This window comes from Cylas formicarius, unplaced genomic scaffold, assembly GCF_029955315.1.
Source record: "Cylas formicarius isolate icCylForm1 unplaced genomic scaffold, icCylForm1.1 PGA_scaffold_10__41_contigs__length_53128322, whole genome shotgun sequence".
Lineage (NCBI taxonomy): Eukaryota > Metazoa > Arthropoda > Insecta > Coleoptera > Brentidae > Cylas > Cylas formicarius.
The window spans coordinates 51954138-51974077 of NW_026844214.1; the positions used below are offsets into that span (position 1 = coordinate 51954138).

At 37.9% G+C, this 19940-nt stretch overlaps 1 protein-coding gene across 4 annotated transcripts in view; it reads right to left on the reverse strand.

The window, feature by feature from the left end:
- Window positions 1-19940, reverse strand: part of LOC132697603 (influenza virus NS1A-binding protein-like) — a 50268-nt gene that overhangs the window by 12288 nt on the left and 18040 nt on the right. For 3 of the 4 annotated variants that reach the window (XM_060663167.1, XM_060663161.1, XM_060663164.1), the window contains exons 3-6: window positions 16526-16701; window positions 12413-12622; window positions 7766-7942; window positions 7207-7715 (exon numbers count right to left, since the gene is read on the reverse strand). In XM_060663167.1, coding sequence (XP_060519150.1) covers window positions 7207-7715; window positions 7766-7942; window positions 12413-12622; window positions 16526-16701 — 1072 coding nt within the window. Of the gene's footprint in view, window positions 1-7206; window positions 7716-7765; window positions 7943-12412; window positions 12623-13267; window positions 15073-16525; window positions 16702-19940 lie in introns of those variants that run through there. The other variant, XM_060663170.1, reaches the window with a different exon arrangement.

Genomic DNA, 19940 nt, shown 5'->3' on the forward strand with positions numbered 1-19940 from the left:
GAAATAGTGTTCGTCTTACGTGGATGTACACGGATTTGTGATGTGTAATTCCATGAGGTGTATGTAAATACGGTTTCCGAATGTCCTATATTCACGCTGGTAACCAGGCCGGATGGGATCGGATATCCCGTATAAGATGATTGCTGGAGCCGTTTGAAGAATCGGTCGTCATTTTATGACAATTTATTTAGAAGTTTCCGTTTTTGTATACGTAAAAAACAAAAACCTAGAGGATGATGGATTGGTCTAGACTCTTCTCTTAAGAAGGCATTCTGTAGGATATCTGAATAATGTGAAAAATTGTGTAAGCTGGCCGAATGACCTTATGCAGTCGTGGCCATTAGGAGTGAAGAAGAAAGAAAGAAAAAAGAACCTCTCGGTCAGATCAATATTATTCAATATTATTTACTTCGCAAAGATCGACTTTAAAAGGTACATCATAAGAATGCAGATAAATATTTAATAGAATTTTTAACACTTTAAAATGTGGAGACCGTGGAACGAAGCAGATGTTCCCCTGTTAGAAGAAGAGAGTGGAAAACAACGCAGAATTTGAGCACAACAATTTAGAAGACGAACTACCTCAGCAATATAAAAAAACGGATCCATTTGTTTTCGAATGCTAAAGAAATTGTTTAGAATGTTTATAATGTTATAAGACATTCAGAAAGGGAAGTAGCAGCAGCAATAACAACATGCCCAAAGTTCCGAAGTCAACTGTAAGGGCTAATTTCCAATTTAGCCATGGAGGGTGGATTATTTAAATGCAATTGAAAAATTTCGAGAGCAAAATAAGTCAATAGTGTATTTAGATGAAACGTGGTTCGACACTCACGACACAGTAAAAAAAGGATGGTGTGATAACAGTAACAAGTGTGTCCTAGAGGTGCCGCCTTCAAATGGAACAATTCTTCAAAAATGGTTGGGTGGAAGATGCATTATTTCTATCTGCCAAGAACGTTAAACATTCAATTGTGGATGGGACAATGCCTTGTATCATTCAGCTCAAATTAGAAAAATTCCTAATACTGCACCAAAATTTGGTGATAGTACCATTCAAGTAATTCGGCAAGAGGTAGCTAAAATGTCAGTGCAAAGCTGGTCTAACTGTAAAAACGAGTAATAAATGAAGAAAATGTTTAGTGAGGACGATTATTGGTGAAGTTGATCATTGAACTAGGTGACGACAGTAGCGATAGTGATGATTTTTGAATATTTTGTATATTAATACTGATACTATGTAGAAATGTAATGAACTAGAATGTAATAAATTGTTACCTTGTACTAATTTTTTTATGTACATTATTTCATAAATTTATCTCTTACGGATGATTTTTATCAAAATTTTAAAAAATCGTTTGGGGGGTCAATCCATCATAAGTACTTATAATATATATATATATATATATATATATATATATATATATATATATATATATATATATATATATATATATATATATATATATATATATATTCTCACGTATTGATTCACGGATGGAAAAATGTGATGACACTATATTCCGGGATATCATCCGTTCGCTCGTTGAACTCCGACTGGAATCCTGCATCCGACTGGAATCCTGCAAATCTTGCATCCGACTGGAATCCTGCAGACGTTTCGCCAAAATCTCACTTGGCATCTTCAATGCTCGCGCTCCGAAAACACTTCGAACACTGGGAGGTTATCGGCGGTGCGTGCGGTATTTATACTCTGCGCCGGAGATGGTAACGGTGCTGCTTGTGCGTGGGGGGAGGTGGCTCCGCCCCCTGAATTGTCGCGTTGTTAATTTCGCCCGATCGTAGTTGCGATGTCCCCGTTGGCTGCTGCGCATCGCTCTGCTGTTTGATTATCGTTCTCCACGTGTTGGATAAATGCAGAGCGTCGTCTCTCGTATTGAGGTGTCCGGACTTTTCTATTTCGATGGCCTCTCGTATAATCCTAGTCCTAAAATCAGGAATATTAGCTATTTGTTTGCAAGTGCCGAAATCAATTTTATGGCCTGTCTGATGTTGGTGCTGAAACAAAGCAGATGTTGTTTGTTTGTTTCTTATGGCTAAACGATGTTCCTCGAGCCTGGCTGAAATCCTTCTGTTGGTCTGTCCCACATACGTCAGGCTGCACGATCCGCATGCTACACTGTATACTCCTTGGTTTTCGAGAGTAATTTTTTGTTTTGGGTTTCTTAGTATTGCTCCGATGGTATGGTCAGGTTTGTATGCCGTTGATATGTCGTGTTTCCGTAATATTCGGCCGATTTTGTCAGTAACCCCCTTGATGTATGGCAGGACAGCGATCGATCTTCGTTGGGTCTCGTCCTGCACTCTCTGCTGCGGCTGTTGTTGTTTACTGATTGCCTTGCTGATGGTGCGCCTTTGGTATCCGTTTTGTTGAAGACAGGTACTAATTTTCTTCAGTTCTTTATCTCTGTTCCTCTCGTTTGTGAGCCTGAAGGACCGAGCAATTAATGTATTTGCCACTGCCTGTATCTGTGATGGGTGGTGATGAGATTTAGCGTTCAGATATCTATTAGTGTGTGTTGGTTTTCTATAGACAGTGTGTTCCAAGTGTCCATCTTCGGTCCTTGTGATGTGCACATCTAAAAAGGGCAGACTGTTATCCTCTTCAAGTTCTATTGTAAATTGAATCCTTGGGTGAATGGAATTCAGATGATCTAGGAATTTCAAAAGCTCCTCCTTGCCAAAAGGCCATACAACAAATACGTCATCAACGTATCTTGTCCATAGTTTTGGCTTCAGATTTGCCTTCTCTATTGCTTTCTTTTCGAAGTAAATCATGAAGAGGTTGGCAATCACAGGTGAGAGAGATGATCCCATTGCTGCTCCATCTATTTGTCGGTAAATTTTCCCGTTGTGCATAAAGTAAGCGTTTTTCAGGCAATGTCTTGACAGATCCATTATGTATGGCGGAAGATCTTCGTTTTCTTCTATAAGCAAGAGTGCCTCTTCTGCTGGAATACTCGGGTAGAGGGATTTGACATCGAAACTTGCCATAATGTCGTCCTTGTCCATCCTGAGAGAACCTAAAATCTGAGTGAAATGTTCTGAGTTTTTAACATAGGAATCTGCCTTTTCCACTTTAGGCTGAAGTGCACTGGCCAGATGTTTTTCCAGCTTGCATAATGGTGAGTTAAAGGCGCTTACGATTGGACGCAGGGGAACCCCGTCCTTATGGATCTTTGGGAGCCCGTAGAATTTTGGGCAACGACTCGATTTTTCCCTCGGAATAAGTTCCTTCTTTGTATTCTCGTTTATTGATGAATCGAGAATTTTGGACTTAGTTGTTTTTTCCAAATATGTCGTGGGATCTCTGTTGACTAGTTTGTATATTGGGTCGTTCAAAATATCCTCCAATTTTGCATTATAATCCGACGTATTCATGACGACAGTGGCATTTCCTTTGTCTGCTGGCATTATTAGAATGTTTTCGTTTTTGTTTAGATTCCTTAAGGCTTGCATTTCTTCTCTGCTTAAGTTTGGTTGCGGTGGTTTTGACTGTCTTAAGACTCTGGCGACATCTTGCCTAATTAACTCCGCATCTTGTTCGTCTATGGTGGAAAGACTTGCTTCGACGTTGGAAACGATCTCTTCGACGGGTACTCTTTTTGGAGCTATTGCGTAGTTAAATCCTTTATTCAGTACGCTGACTTCTGTATCGGAAAGATGGTATGCTGAAATATTATGAACTGTACTGCTTCGGTTTGTATTTGGCACTTGTCCTGATTTTTTGGAATTTGACTGAAGGATTTCTAATTTCTTCCACAGTTTTTTTGACGTGATGTCCTTATCTTTCTCAGTGCGCCATGATGTTAATAATTCTATGCGGTCCCACAGCAACTGATGAATCTTGTTGCTCAGTTTCAGGTGGAGTCTGAAAAGTTGTAGCTCAGTCTCACTAATTTCGTACCGGGTCCGCCTGATCTGGTCTTGGAGTAGGGCCTTGCTAGCTTTGTCCAGGATAGCTTGTGTCTTTCTGGTGCGTGTGTGATAAGACAACCTTGTAAATGTTGGCAGCAAGTTCTGGTTGCGGCAGCTTTTAAGAAAATTCAAGTTGCACAGCGAAATAACCCTCCTTTGTCTTAGTTTTTCATAACACTTGGTGGCTGTAAAGATCTCCTTCCCGTAAAGGTGTATGATATTCTCACGTATTGATTCACGGATGGAAAAATGTGATGACACTATATTCCGGGATATCATCCGTTCGCTCGTTGAACTCCGACTGGAATCCTGCATCCGACTGGAATCCTGCAAATCTTGCATCCGACTGGAATCCTGCAGACGTTTCGCCAAAATCTCACTTGGCATCTTCAATGCTCGCGCTCCGAAAACACTTCGAACACTGGGAGGTTATCGGCGGTGCGTGCGGTATTTATACTCTGCGCCGGAGATGGTAACGGTGCTGCTTGTGCGTGGGGGGCTCACAAACGAGAGGAACAGAGATAAAGAACTGAAGAAAATTAGTACCTGTCTTCAACAAAACGGATACCAAAGGCGCACCATCAGCAAGGCAATCAGTAAACAACAACAGCCGCAGCAGAGAGTGCAGGACGAGACCCAACGAAGATCGATCGCTGTCCTGCCATACATCAAGGGGGTTACTGACAAAATCGGCCGAATATTACGGAAACACGACATATCAACGGCATACAAACCTGACCATACCATCGGAGCAATACTAAGAAACCCAAAACAAAAAATTACTCTCGAAAACCAAGGAGTATACAGTGTAGCATGCGGATCGTGCAGCCTGACGTATGTGGGACAGACCAACAGAAGGATTTCAGCCAGGCTCGAGGAACATCGTTTAGCCATAAGAAACAAACAAACAACATCTGCTTTGTTTCAGCACCAACATCAGACAGGCCATAAAATTGATTTCGGCACTTGCAAACAAATAGCTAATATTCCTGATTTTAGGACTAGGATTATACGAGAGGCCATCGAAATAGAAAAGTCCGGACACCTCAATACGAGAGACGACGCTCTGCATTTATCCAACACGTGGAGAACGATAATCAAACAGCAGAGCGATGCGCAGCAGCCAACGGGGACATCGCAACTACGATCGGGCGAAATTAACAACGCGACAATTCAGGGGGCGGAGCCACCTCCCCCCACGCACAAGCAGCACCGTTACCATCTCCGGCGCAGAGTATAAATACCGCACGCACCGCCGATAACCTCCCAGTGTTCGAAGTGTTTTCGGAGCGCGAGCATTGAAGATGCCAAGTGAGATTTTGGCGAAACGTCTGCAGGATTCCAGTCGGATGCAAGATTTGCAGGATTCCAGTCGGATGCAGGATTCCAGTCGGAGTTCAACGAGCGAACGGATGATATCCCGGAATATAGTGTCATCATATATATATATATATATATATATATATATATATATATATATATATATATATATATATATATATATATATATATATATATATATATATATATATATATATATATATATATGATGACACTATATTCCGGGATATCATCCGTTCGCTCGTTGAACTCCGACTGGAATCCTGCATCCGACTGGAATCCTGCAGACGTTTCGCCAAAATCTCACTTGGCATCTTCAATGCTCGCGCTCCGAAAACACTTCGAACACTCATATATATATATATATATATATATATATATATATATATATATATATATATATATATATATATATATATATATGTCATGTCACTTGTTTTTTTGCTGCTCCTACTTCCCCGTCTGAATTTCTTATAAAATTGTAAACATTAAAAACAATTTCTATAGCATCCAAAGACAAATGGATCGGTTTTTCTATTTGCTGAGGTTGTTCGTCGTCTCCTAAATTGTCATTAGGTTCCACTACCATCTCCACTTCGTCCTCAAATTCTACGTTGTTTTCCACGTCTTCTAACAGGGAACTTACCTTGAACTGAGGTGGCTTTTACTTGATGAAAATCCACTTATCAAAATAAATAAGAACTATAAGTTCAGATTTGCAAGAAATTATATATTTTGACATGACAATTGTTTCGACAACACCGTGTCTTTATCAAATGTAATATTTACAAACTACCTGCTACTATATATACCGGAAAATGACAATTAATGTGAGAATTTAAGTTCAATAAAGGAGAGGTATTTAAATCTAATTGATCGTTAAGCAATACATTGGAATGTCTCGTTTTGTTAATCTCCACGGCTTCCAATAAATTTAATTTTCTACTTTTTGTGGGTGTATGTAAACTATCAAAATGGTCCTGAAAATGTGTTTTTCTGTGTTTAAGTGTGTAGCATAATTAGAATCAAAACTATTGTTTTTAAACGCTCTTATATGTTCGTTAATGCGTTTCTTGAAGGATCTACCTGTTTCTCCAATATACATTTTACGACAACATTCGCATTTCAACCTGTAGACACCTGATTTTTGGGATTTTGGAAATTTTCGTTTTATTATTTTTTAAATATAACAAAATGAGACATTCAAATGTATTGCTTAACGATCATTTAGATTTAAATACCTCTCCTTTGAATTGAACTTAAATTCTCACATTAATTGTCATTTTTCGGTATATACAGTACCAGGTAGTTTGTAAATATTACATTTGATAAAGACACGGTGTTGTGGAAACAATTGTCATGTCATAATATATAATTTCGTGAAAATCTGAACTTTTAGTTCTTATTTATTTTGATTTAGGGAACTTACCTGTAAGATAAATAGAGTACGAGTACTTACCACTTACCTTTTGAACTATCCAGTGAAAACAGTCTAGCAGGGTCAAATGGCAAATCAGGCACACAAATACGTACTTACCGGAAGGATCACAGTCGAATATATACGAACATATTGGAATTTGGATTAAACTGTCAAGAATGATACATATCACACCTGATATTAAAATAAACGCTTCTGCTTATTTGAAAATACCCCGCAGCATCACTATTTAATCAAATTTAAAACGGTCCATTTACGTTTCTACAAATATTCGTTACGGTCCATCTCTTGGGATGGGTTTTACCACGGTCCTGCGAAGGTCTGCGGTTATGGTACTGTAAAATACGTCAAAGCAATAAATGCACTATACTTTTGGTCGTACTATACTAATATATCAACCGCGTGATTCGAGTGAGAAACGCTGATCTAATCGGTCAGATTTACTGGAAGAAGGAGTGAAAGCTATTCCGGTAAAAACCGGGACCCACCTTAACTGTATGGAAAGGGTCGCGAGTTTGCCTGCCAACGTGACCAGAGCCAAGAAACTGTGCTCTCCCACGGACTCGCTCGCGATGAGATTCCAATCTGGTTCGAGCTCCCCTTCGAATTCGTCGCCTATCTCCCTGTTGTAAATCAACACTCGGGGCTTCGACGGTTGACTAAGCGCTTTCTTTTTCATTTTCGTCGACGTGGTGACGTTTTTCAGCGACATCTTCTTGTAGTCCTGCACCATTTCGGTGTCGCTGATGTCGCCGGACGGCAGACTCGAGCAATCCTGCAGCGAGTTATCGATGGCCAGGTACAGCATGAAGGTTTTCTCCGACAACGAGTCCTTGTTGAGCGAATCCTCGGTGATCTGTCGCTTGATCCAATCGAGCACGAGTCGACACAGTGAATTTTGATTGACGAACGACATCTCTTCACGCGATTGGTTGAGCACTTCGATCCTGGCACAATAAAGACTCAGCAGCGTGGTGCTCTTGCTGATGTCCTTGAACTGAAACGGCGGTTAGTCGCGAACGAAATTACAGACGAAGACGGAGTTACGTTTTTCTCGATAAACGAGTCGATTTGCTGCACGAAGTCTTTATTCTTGGAAATGCCGGGGAAGGAACGGATCTCGACGCAGTTTTCGACCGAGAGGTGTTTGATTAGGTGGTTCGCGCATATCTTCTTCACCCGGTCCATTTTTAGGTGGTTGGCCGCCAAGAAAACCGCCTTAACCTAGAGAAGAAAAAAAATGTGTGTACCGCCTATGGATTTCAGTCTTTGTATATGTATATATACCGAGTGACAAAAAAAAGTTGGAACACTCTATAACTTTTAAACGTCTAGAGATAGCGATTTGAAATTTAGAAGGGTTAATACAGGATTCTTCTCGATTTTTAGTTAATTTTTGAAAATTGTGCCTAGGAGGCTATGACCATCATAAATACTATTTACCGGGTCTCCTGATCATGGGAAAAATTGTAAATGAAACTTTTCTTTACTTGTCTAATGGCAAATAATAATGTAATGAACGATTAATTTTTTAGGATAACGTAGTTTTTTTAAATAGCACCCTAGTGGGAACAAAAGCCGGTTCTTTTTTTGCATCATTTTGACAACAACATTTTCAAAATCCGTTAAAAAACAAGCTCACAGGAAGGAAAATACCAGATAAGAAAATACATTTTTATAAAAACAAAATGTTACTTAGGTAAGCTCATACAGTGGAAATAAAACACAGATTAGTATTAAAAAAATTAAATAAAATTCAAGGTAGAGTTTCTTCTGAAATTCAACGATTAGAATTTTTTGTTGAAAGTGTTTTATTATGTTAAAAACTTGATATGTTTTAGGAATACTGGGATACAGTCAAAAACTAACGTAAGTAGTGTATATATACGTACGCCATAAGCTACAAGCACTTTTTAGCGGAAACTCAGAGGAACAATAGAAATATATATTTTTTTCTTTTCAAATCTGTCACTATTTGGGATAATTCAACCCAATATTTTGAAAATAAAACCTCAACAATGTCGACAGAATCGATTTGAATCAACGTGTGTTACTGTAACACAAGTTTTACAATGACACAAGAGATTTTCGTCTTTATTTGAAATAAAAAAAGTGCGATTGATAGTGACTTAATAACCAATTTATTTTAAGATGAAACTTTCATAGAGTGTTCGCTGTAATTCTTCCTAACATTTGTGGAATTATATTATCAAATGCAGCCGATATTCTTCAAACAAAAAAATCTAACGGTGCCAAGTAAGGTGATTGTGGGGACCAACTGGCTGGACGGTGTGTTGAGAGTTCAGTGATATCTCTAAAATTATGGGGAGGCCGCCATCCTGCTGAAAATACATATTTAATGTCATGGTCAGAGGTAAATCATCTAGCAGGTCTTCAATTTCATTTCTTAGGAATTGGAAACATCGTGCACCCGTTAAAGCACCATGACAAAAAAAACAGGTTCAATAATCAACAAAATTATTATTCTCGTCATGTTTATCCATCAGTCAATTACAATATCGAAGTTTTCCTACAAAGTCAAATTGATAAAGATGTCGGCGTAGGTTATACTTGATTTATGTTGACGTATCCAACAACATTGATTTCCACTTCTTCACTTTTTCTCGATTTGTAAATTGATTATTGTTTACCATGATAATCCATGATAAACAAAATCGATAATCAGATAGAAATGTCAGTCAGTATTTTTAATATTAATATTTTGTTTTGTGACGGTTTCATATTTCAATGGTAAAATTTAGCATTTTTAAAGTGAGAGTGCTGGCACATTTGCGAAGTAACGGGTTTATTTTATTAGTACCTTGTAGAATTAATTGTACTGTCCATTTCCTTCACCTTTTGCTGTTTGGCGAGTGCTTCTTAACAATTAAAATTCTTGTTTATTAGGTTCATATCGATTTTGCAATTTGAACACACGTTCTTTTGTAGACTCGGTTCCTTTAGTTTCGGACTTGTACTCCCCGGCCGATTGTGTTGCCGAACCATAAATATTTTATGCTGCAACGGCTGTGTGCGTGGCCCCTTGTTCGCTTGGTTTTCTCTTAAGTGACACCGGTTTACTGAGAGATACTAATGCAAAAAACAGAGTATTAGTTGCGCATTAGAAGGAGTCATAACCATTACCATCTGTCACCCTATGAGACTAGGGACCACATTTGCTTTTCATTGCTTCGGTATTCCTTGGCGAGCCTAGTAAACATTGTTTTGTTTCTTAACCTATTCTTCCTCGATTTTCTGTGACTGGCCGTCCGGTCGCCACCATGGATAGCGTTCGGGTAATTCGATCTCGTTGACGCAACCTCGATTCTTTGGCACGGGCCATACGGCCATCACCACAGATATAGTTCGGTTGTTCTTTCTACTGGCGGCGTACCGTCGACTAGGTTGGCAAGAGTGGCGTTTTCCCTCTAATTTTTTGTGCCCGTTTAGCCTTTTAATAAAACTGGTTGTCTGAATCGTCCGGCATTTTGTACGCTAGCTTTTGAAGCTTGGGGTTGTGGCAGGTTTTCTTTTATGTGACCGATTTCTTTTTGAGCCGGTAGTGCTACCCCAATAAGAGGGGGATATGTAAATTGGTCACTAATTTATGATTTCCCATACTTTTGGATCTATTTGGAGTTTGGAATGGGAATCTTCCTCAACGAGGGATTTTGAAAAGAATTGTCATTGCCCCACATTTCAAGAAAACCCTCGAATCGAGGTAAGTTACCTTTTGGAACCATTTCGCCACCTAATCAGTGTTCCTCAATTTATGCCGATTTTATTTTAGGGTTTTTTTTTTTTAATTAGTATTGTACGTATTGTTGCTCCGTTTCCCGCAAACCTTGCACGTGGTTTCTTCTTTCACCGGAATACCAGACCAGACTTGGTGTCTTGCAGTGTATGCTGTCTCTTGGGTACATGTTTAGTTGTGGAGTTTCCCCTATCGAGCAGCCGGCTTTCCGGACGGACTTTGCTGGGTTAACTGAGACTGCCCACCTGCGGCTGTCTCATTGAGCCACCATTCCATCTTGGCTTGGTTCCCGGGATAGTGACAGACAGCTGTGTAACGTTCGGGACATCTTGAGGTTTGGGTAGCTTAAGTGGCCTGTTCTCTTCAAGAACGGTTTGCGGAACTTATAGCCTTAAATTATAGTGTCTTACATTCTTTTGCACCGCCAAAACTTGAAGGTGAGATTTGACACTCACACCTACCACCAGGTTGAAGGAAATAAATTATTGTTCGTGATTCACTTGTTTATTTCCTTTACGGGTTGGAACCTCGGGTTGATAAGTCTACCTTTTTCGAATCACGTGGCGCCTACCTACCACCTTCCGGGACTGACCGAGGTGCCCTTCACCGCCTTCCAACCTGGCTTTGGTTTAGTATATATATATTTTTTTTCTCTTTTCTTCTTTATTAATTTTTCTCGGTTGTTAATGAGCTAGCCTAGGCATTGTCTTACCTCACTATTAAATTACTAGTTTAATTAATTAATGCGTTTCTTTTTCACGACCCTGAGATGGAGAGGTAAGAGTTTTTATAAAAATGTATTTACTTATCTGGTTTTTTCCTTCCTGTGAGCTTATTTTTTAACGGATTTTGAAAATTTTGGTGTCAAAATATTGCAACACAAAGTAGCGGTTTTAAAAAGTTTCTGTTTCCACTAGGCTGCTAAGAAAAAACTAGGTTATCCTAAAAAATTAATAGTTCTCTACATTAAATGTTAATTGCCATTAGACAAGTAAAGAAAAGTTTCAATTACACATTCTTTAAAGTTAAAAAAATCAAATGTTGTACGAGGTGTGTTCAAAAAGGACGACTTTTAAGTTTTATCAAAAAGTACTTATTTCTTAATTAAAATTAATGTTGTCCGAGATATAATACACTTGTGCCAACGTTTTTTTCAATAATCAAAGCACTTGCCGGTATGGCCTTGTGTTCTTCCAGCGATTTTTCCTTTATCTGAACCGTATCAAACCTTGCTTGCTTCTTGAGTTTTGGAAACAGGAAAATGTCACACGGGGCCATATCCGGTGAATATGGTGGCTGAGGCATGATTGTGGTTTTGTTTTTGGTGAAAAAGTTAGACATGGATTGCTTTCCCAGAAAGAAAACAGTAAGCAAAACCTCGATATTTGATCGAACTTGACGTGCTTTTTTCAGCCTTGTTTCACTTCTTCAGCGCTTCTATGAGTAATTGACGTGCTTGTACCACTTACAATCTTTTTTTGATCAAAGTCGATTCACCATATGCCGTTGCCAATATTTCAAGCGTTTTGCAGCACTGCGTTCCATTTTTTTCACAAAATTTTATGCGAATTCTTGGTTCTATTTTTTTTCTTGACCGCAGAAAATCGCCGACCACACAAAACACGTTCAACGTTTCTGTTTTACACAAGTGAACGCGCAAACTGGCTGAAACTGTTTACACATGCGTACCAACATAACAAAAAAAAATATCGAAGCTCGAATATACGTAGACAAAGCAATTACAAAAGTCACCTTACTTTTCCAACACACCTCGTATATTCTTATGCCTACGGCTGAAAAGCCCTTCTTTTTTATGTTTAGTTATTAATAAAAAATGGTATAGGTACAACAAAAATAAAACCATTACTAAAAAATTACTTAACAAACTTTTGTTGTATCTCGTTTACGATATTGAAAAATGCGACGACGCCTGGCGGTACCTGTGAGTATTTCACGATCAGTTTCGCCGTATAAGCGTAATCGACTAGAACCTGGAGAGCAGCCTGATCGAAGCCCCCGTTCAGCTTGTACGTGATGATGTTTTCCAGTCGTTTCTGCGTCTGATCCTGATCGGTGGAAAACAATTCGAAGAGGTAAGGTGAGGCGGTGGCCAGCACCGCCCTATGCGCGTGAATCTCGATGTTGCCGACCTAAACCGAGACAAAAAAAAAACGCGATATAACTGCGGCCCAACAAACTTCGAACTCGATCGTATTTCAGGAAAACTCAAAAATGCGCAAAATTTAAAAAAAAAAGAATAAAACTGTCGTTACCACCGCACAACTTCGGTCGGTATTTCTGCAAAAAAGAAAAAATTTAAAAGGCACAGACAAGGTACGATCAAGTATTTTGTATATGTACGCCTTCCGTTTTTCTATTGAAAGCAAAATTTTCCTCCCGCTAGTCCCAATACTCTACAGTCAACAGAGGGCGTTGAGGGTTGTACGTAAAAATCCTCGTGCCAACCAAAGTGTATAAGATAGAGGGAAAGGTCGCGTATACTGTTACCAACGCCATCTGTTATGTGTGTCCAACTACTAAAGTACTGTCATGGCGGTTTAAAGTAATGCGACTCAATGAAAATACTACAGTAGCTTGTAGCTTTCTTTTTAAAACGGACGCGACTAAAACGTTAACATTAGGAAATACCCCGTATACCAAGGTCTACGGAAAATGGGGTTATTTTTGCACTCCCGCGATATACAAAATGCTTGAAGTCCCCAAAACTCGATCTACTTAAATAAGTAAACTACTAATAACAAGGTAAAATCGTAAATGACTTAAAAACTACTCACTACTGGTATTTAATATTTCAATTATGATGAATTGAGAGAGGAGAATCCAGCAGTGTAACTGACCGTAAGCAACAACCATTTTACCAAGGTTTCGAGCAAAGACGCCCCCTTCACTTTTTTCATTAATTTTTATGCACGCCGTTACCGAATATTCATTTTGTTATTTTGTTATCCCTCTAACAAGACGTCCGCACCGTCTGGTGTTCGATACAATTCTTTTCTCGTTCGCTTTGCTGTCCTACATTTGATACTCTTCGTTTCCTTATTTCTAGTTTTTATTAATTTAAAAAACCGCTTCGACAGTTTTTGCATTTTTAAAAATTATCTTTAGTCGAATTATTCGCAAATATTATTAAAGTACCGAAATTAAATTATAGTCAGTGGCGTCCACTTTTATGGTAACGTTTTTTTATAGTCCGCACGATTTGTGATGGCATAGTAGGTAATAAAATGCCAGACAGAGTAAAATAGATCATGATTATATTACTTGGGAGTAAGGGAAACAGAATCAGTTGTACTTGGCAATTATTAATTTAACTAATAGGCTCATACTCAAAGATGGACTCATTTATTTTCTATTTAATAATAGATAATGATTAGTCTGTAGATAATGATAGTCTGTCTCAATCTTTATCGTGCTGCCGGCCATCAAACTCGGTAGGTATTAAAGGACTGAACAGCAGGGACGGACTCTCGAGGATTTTTGGTTAGTGGCGTGTGTATGGAATCATGTTTCATCAAGGTAAATCATGGATCTATTGATTTACAAACGACTCTGTGGATGGTGACACGGCTTATATATTTATATTGGTTTCACCCGCTTCTAGCTTCTTTTTCAGGTTATCCAAGGTAGAAACAATTTCGCTTTGATAAGGACAACATATTTCCCTTGTTATTAGGTCCTGATCACTGTTATTTATATGGTGAGTTTGCAAATCACTACGTTTAATAATTTTCTTCAATTCTCCGCTATTAACAATATCACTTATTGACGTTATTATCTTTTTTGTAAGTAAACAGGTTTCTTTTAAAGTTTCTTATTAAGTCCCCTACTGATTAAAGTTCCACACACATTCTTCACAACCTTATATTATATTCTCGTAAAATAACTCTTCCGAAACGGGCAGTAAAAACGATTATCCAACACTGCCAGAAATGGGCAACACTCAAGAAATATATCAGAAAGAAAGAAATATGCCTGGCCCACCCCTGCCTTGTAATTCAACTACCAGAAAATGATGCTTCGTCCACATTACTAACCAGTAGCATTACCGTTATATCCAGTATATTCTCTATTTTCCAATATTCTGTATGTGTTATACAAGTGAATCTTAATTTTTCAAAGAAACTTCCACAGGCTACTGTAATGCATTTTACAAAACTTCTGGATTCCTCCTGCGTCGGTTTTTGCTTAGTCGAAATTGCTGACGTTTCGGCAATCATCCTTTTGGCTTCTTCAGAGCTTCACTGACACTGGTTTCAGTTTCAGTCAAGCTCTGAATTAAATTGAAGATTATGCCTAGAAGAACATAGAAATAAGTTGTCCAAATCCAAATTGAATTGATAAAAATTGAAGCAATATCGAATAATTTAGGATCGAAGGAGTATATCATATAAATATCAGAAATAAAAATTAAGAATAATATAGGTCCAAGGACAGAACCTTGCGGTACACCTGATGAAGCAGGGAGAAATTCAGAACTTACATTGTCAAAATATCTGTAAGCTAAGTAGTTTTCAAAAAATCGATTCGAAACACCATCGTAGTTTATGGTCAAGCCTATCAAAGGCTTTAGAGATTTAGATTCTGATCAATACTTTAGATAAATTTGGAAGAATACTGATTGGATTAAGGTCTGAGAACTGATTGGGATTGTTATTTTTTGCTAATGGTGTGTAAAAGCAAACTTCCAAATATTAGGAAAATAGCTTACTTCCAAACAGCAATTAATAATAATAATAATATGTCTTTCTTTCTGTATATCCATACTTTCTGCAAATAAATAAATATATATATATATATATATATATATATATATATATATATATATATATATATATATATATATATATATATATATATATATATATATACAGAAATGGGAGGAAATCCAGATATGGATAACATCAGTATGTTAACGGATTGAGAAACAACTCTTTTTTTTTGGCGACAGCGATAGCACAATAACAGAAAAAAAAAAGTACTTCTTCTCACACTTATTAATGCATCCTATTTTGCTCACGTTTGTTAAAGATAGATTGTGCTTTTTTTTTAATTTTACTTTTCGAAAAAATACCTGAAAGCATAAAATTTAAATCTACTTGGAGTCAGGGCTTTGAAGTTATTAGGAAGACTATTATACAATTTAGCTGAATTAAAGGAAAAACCACGCTCAAATAGTGTTGTTTTATGTAGAGGAGGAGTTGTGGCACCTCTAAATGGAATATTTACATTATGAACATGAGATCTGAGCACGATCCTTCTGTACAGATATCGAGGACTTTTGTAGTATAGAACTTTGTGATAAAAACAGGCTCTATTAGTTTATGTGATATTCTCTCTCGGCGTCTAATACCGTATATTAGTCGCAAACATGAATCCTGCACTTTCTGTGTTCTTTGCTTTTGCAAAGCTGTTAAACAGTTTCCACATAAAATATCACCGTGATTGAACACAGGAAGCACAACAGACTCGCACAATGTAATTTTTATTTTTCTTGAGAGACAGTGACGACTACCATAGAGCAGTTTAAGCCTTGCATATGCATATATTAATTATATATGTAACGTATGGCGCGGTAATATGGAGGGTCATTTGAAGCATTCCAGCACGTACACAATCATCACCAGCAGAATTTGACTTAAAGTTTGGAATAATGGCACTGAGGCCACACCAATTCTGTGGCATTAAATATACAAAGGAGGCAATGTTGTTTGTTTTGTACTGTTTGCAATTTTTTTTTTGTCGACGCATTTGGTACACTTTCACCCAGTCCGGAATGATATCCATAATTAATCGAGTTTTTGCCATTCTTAGTATACGAGTGGATGCAGGTAAAATGCTCTTGGTTTTGTGATCGCCTATACCATCGCAAACCGTACCGACTATAAACACTCCCTAGAAAACTAAGTATAATTACATTTTTTCAAACAGATTTATGGAACCCACCATCGGCTGACAAAATGAGAAGTGAAGGGTTGCCTTTTCGCTCGAGACTGTTTAGTAAAATGCGTTAAATTGTACAGTCAGGCACATACGTGAAGGATGACATCGCAGAAATGGCGGTTCTTTCGCATCATGTTCAGCGAGGTCAGCATGGTCGCCTGGTGCCCGTCGTCCAGATATTCCAATTGGGGCGTCGCTTCCTCCTGCTGGTCCAGATCGCGATGCATCGCTGCCTCGCTAAGGCTATTGTCGGAATCCTCTACCGAACCTGGAACGTTGACGACAATGAACGGATTTTTTTTTTCGGTTTCAAATAAATACGAGATAACAACGATTAGGTAAGGTCCCCCACGCGTGGGAAAAAAAAAAGTCCAAGCACTCGAGATAAACCAGATCGAAAATTTTTTTTTATCATAAAAAACGGCACCATACGAAACAAAGAGAAATAAAACGTATTTCTTTTCTAGTTTTTGAGATGTATCATTTTTAAAGCAAGGACGCGATGTGTATTATACGAGGTGCGTTCAAAAAGTAAGGCGACTTTTGTAATTTTGGCTACGTACATTCGATCGTCGATCTATTTTTTTGTTATGTTGGTACACATATGCCCAACATATGTTCGCAGTTGCAGCCAGTTTGCACATTTAGTGTTTTTTATTTTTGTTTTTGTGTAAAACATGGATTTCGGTGCTGCAAAACACTTGAAACGTCGACAACGGCATATGGTGAATCTACTTTGAGCAAAATAAATGTTTATAACCGGTACGAGCTGTTCCAAGATGGCCGAGAAGAGACTGATGAAGAACTGGACGCCCCAGCACGTCAATAACTGATGAAAGCGTTGAAGCAGTCAAACAAATGGTGTTGAAAGACCGTCGGCTGGTGTCACGCAAATCTTTGGGCATGAAACATGTTTCAGTAAAGTTTGTTCCAAAAACTCTCAAAAAGGTGACGAATCACGGGAATATGGTTATGACGTCGTCCCAATGGGTGAACCCAGATCGCCAAGACCGAAAGAACCACGTCAAGTTCGATCAAATGTCAAGGTTTTGCTTACTGTTTTCTTTGATTATCGTGGCGTAGAGTTCTTGCCTGAAGGGTATTAGCTTGGGAAAACAATTCATGTATTTTGGATCACGACAATGCACCTGCTCACTCATCGTTGCTTCTATCTAACTTTTTGGCCGAAAACCAAACCACAATCATGCCTCGGACACCATATTCACCGGGTCTGGTCACCCGCGACTTTTTCCTGTTCCCAAAACTCAAGAAACCCACGAAAGGAAGTAGGTTTGGAACGATTGAAGAACTCAAGGCCATACCAGAAATGCTTCGAAGATTGGAAAAAACGTTGGCACAAGGGGACAATATTAATTTTGATGAATAAATACATACTTTTTGATAAAACCTAAAAGGCACCTTACTTTGAACACACCTAGTATATTATACGTTTGAGTCCCGAGTTTATCCCGGAAATGTTCGGATCCGTTTAACAAGAAACTCACGTGGTTAGGTGACACTTCCCGCATACGCTAAATCGGCATATAATTAGGTAAAGTCTGTTCATAGATATAAGAAAGTGACTAACGAATTAAGGAAAGACAAATTATTTTTATTACTTACTTAAATTACTTAAAATTATTCACATAATATATCAGTATCACTATCGCTATCATCGTCTGTTCTAACTATTATTTGTTCTATATTATTTGCCATATGGATATACGATTGTTCTGCTTTTTCTTTGTGGAGGGATGTTAAAAACTTCGGTTTCTATAAGTTTGAGGACGTTGGAGTTAACACGGGGAAAAACATTGTTACGACGAATGGCAGATTTCAGTTGGTACCAAACATGTTCAATGGGATTAAATATACAGAGTACTGTACGCCCTAAATTTTTTGCATAATTATCACACTATTCCTTTTATGGTTTCAAGCTTTGTAGAACCTCAATTAATTGCTTTTGGTAAGAGAAAATAAATGTCGTTATTATACATGTAGTTTTGGGTTGTTGCTTTTGTGTCACATGAGGAAGGGATTTTAGTCAACTGTCTACAGTGATAACTTGCATTGTCCATTACAATGACGCTATTAGGAGGAATGTTTGGAACTAGTTTGTTTTTAAACCAACTTTCCAATAAATCAGCGGTGTTGTCTTCATGGTAATCCAGTGAAGAATCTTTAATATTTTTCGCAGACAGAGAAAGTCCATTTGGAATAAAACCATTTTTAGAGCCAGCATGCAAAATAGTTATTCTTTTACCTCTTTTGGATGGCGTGTTTGTTTTACACTTATCAGTTGAGTCAACCCAACTCAACCCTTTCCTTTTCATAAGCGCCGAACCAGATTTCACCCAAGTAAATAATTGGCCTTTGTTGTTCTCTGTAAATCCTAATTTTTTCTAGATATTCCAGTCGCCGTTTCCGAATTCTAGAAGATTCCATTGAAACTTGCCTTTTGTCAATTTTTTAAAATCTAAAACCCATATGTTGAATACACCTCCATAAGGTAGTTCTGCGACATTTAACACCGGTTTTATCTTTTTCAAGCCTCCTAATTAAGATGTCTAATGTAGGTATGCTTTGTTCCTCGTATAACTGGTAAATTTTACGCCGTATTATATCTTGATCACTTTCATCTACACTCGAGAAAATGTCAGTATCGCTTCTCTTTTTCCTCGCTGAAATGGGATTATTCACAATTTTCCATACAGTTGATGTTGGAATTTTCGTCAATGCGGCCGTTTCTTCTAAAGATGCTGGCACCACGTTCAATGAGAGTCAAATAAATACTGTTTGTAACTTCCTTAGTTTCAATACAATAGTGTTTTCTATACTTGGGCGGGAGCATCTCCTGAGATACACTAGACTCGCACATATTTTGCATAATTCGCACACGCTGCATTACACACATAGGTAGGTGTAAAATTATTTTCTATAAGGAACCACAATTTTACCTGAATTTAAATTCCGAAACTTTAGTTAATAATCTTGTTGCGTTGTATGTTAATGACAACCCTTGGATAATCCCATTCAAAAGCAATTGGTCATTTTCTTATATCTAGACATATTTTATATTTTTATAGGCAATTTCGGTTATTTCAATAGAGAACTGGAATTGTATAAATTAAAAACACTTAACTACAAAATGCAAATTCTGTCCGATAAGTTTTTCCATTTTTAAACATACGTTTCCATATAAAACACAATTTCCCTTTGGGGAAATTTCGAAAAACATTTAGTTGTCAATTGTTTGTTCATTTAGTGGCTTTTATCTGAATGGACTTATTTCAAATACCATTAGTGTGAATAATTTCCGCTCCTTAGTTATAACCGAACATTACTTTGTTACATTTTTGACATTTATACGAAATGCTACGGCACACAACACCCTTATGCGAAATCGTTTTTTAAGACAAAAACATCATCGGCAATGCTAAACACCTGAACGGTTAAGGTTTATTTACCCCGAGGTGTTATCATTGTCGTCGGATGACGTGACGTCAA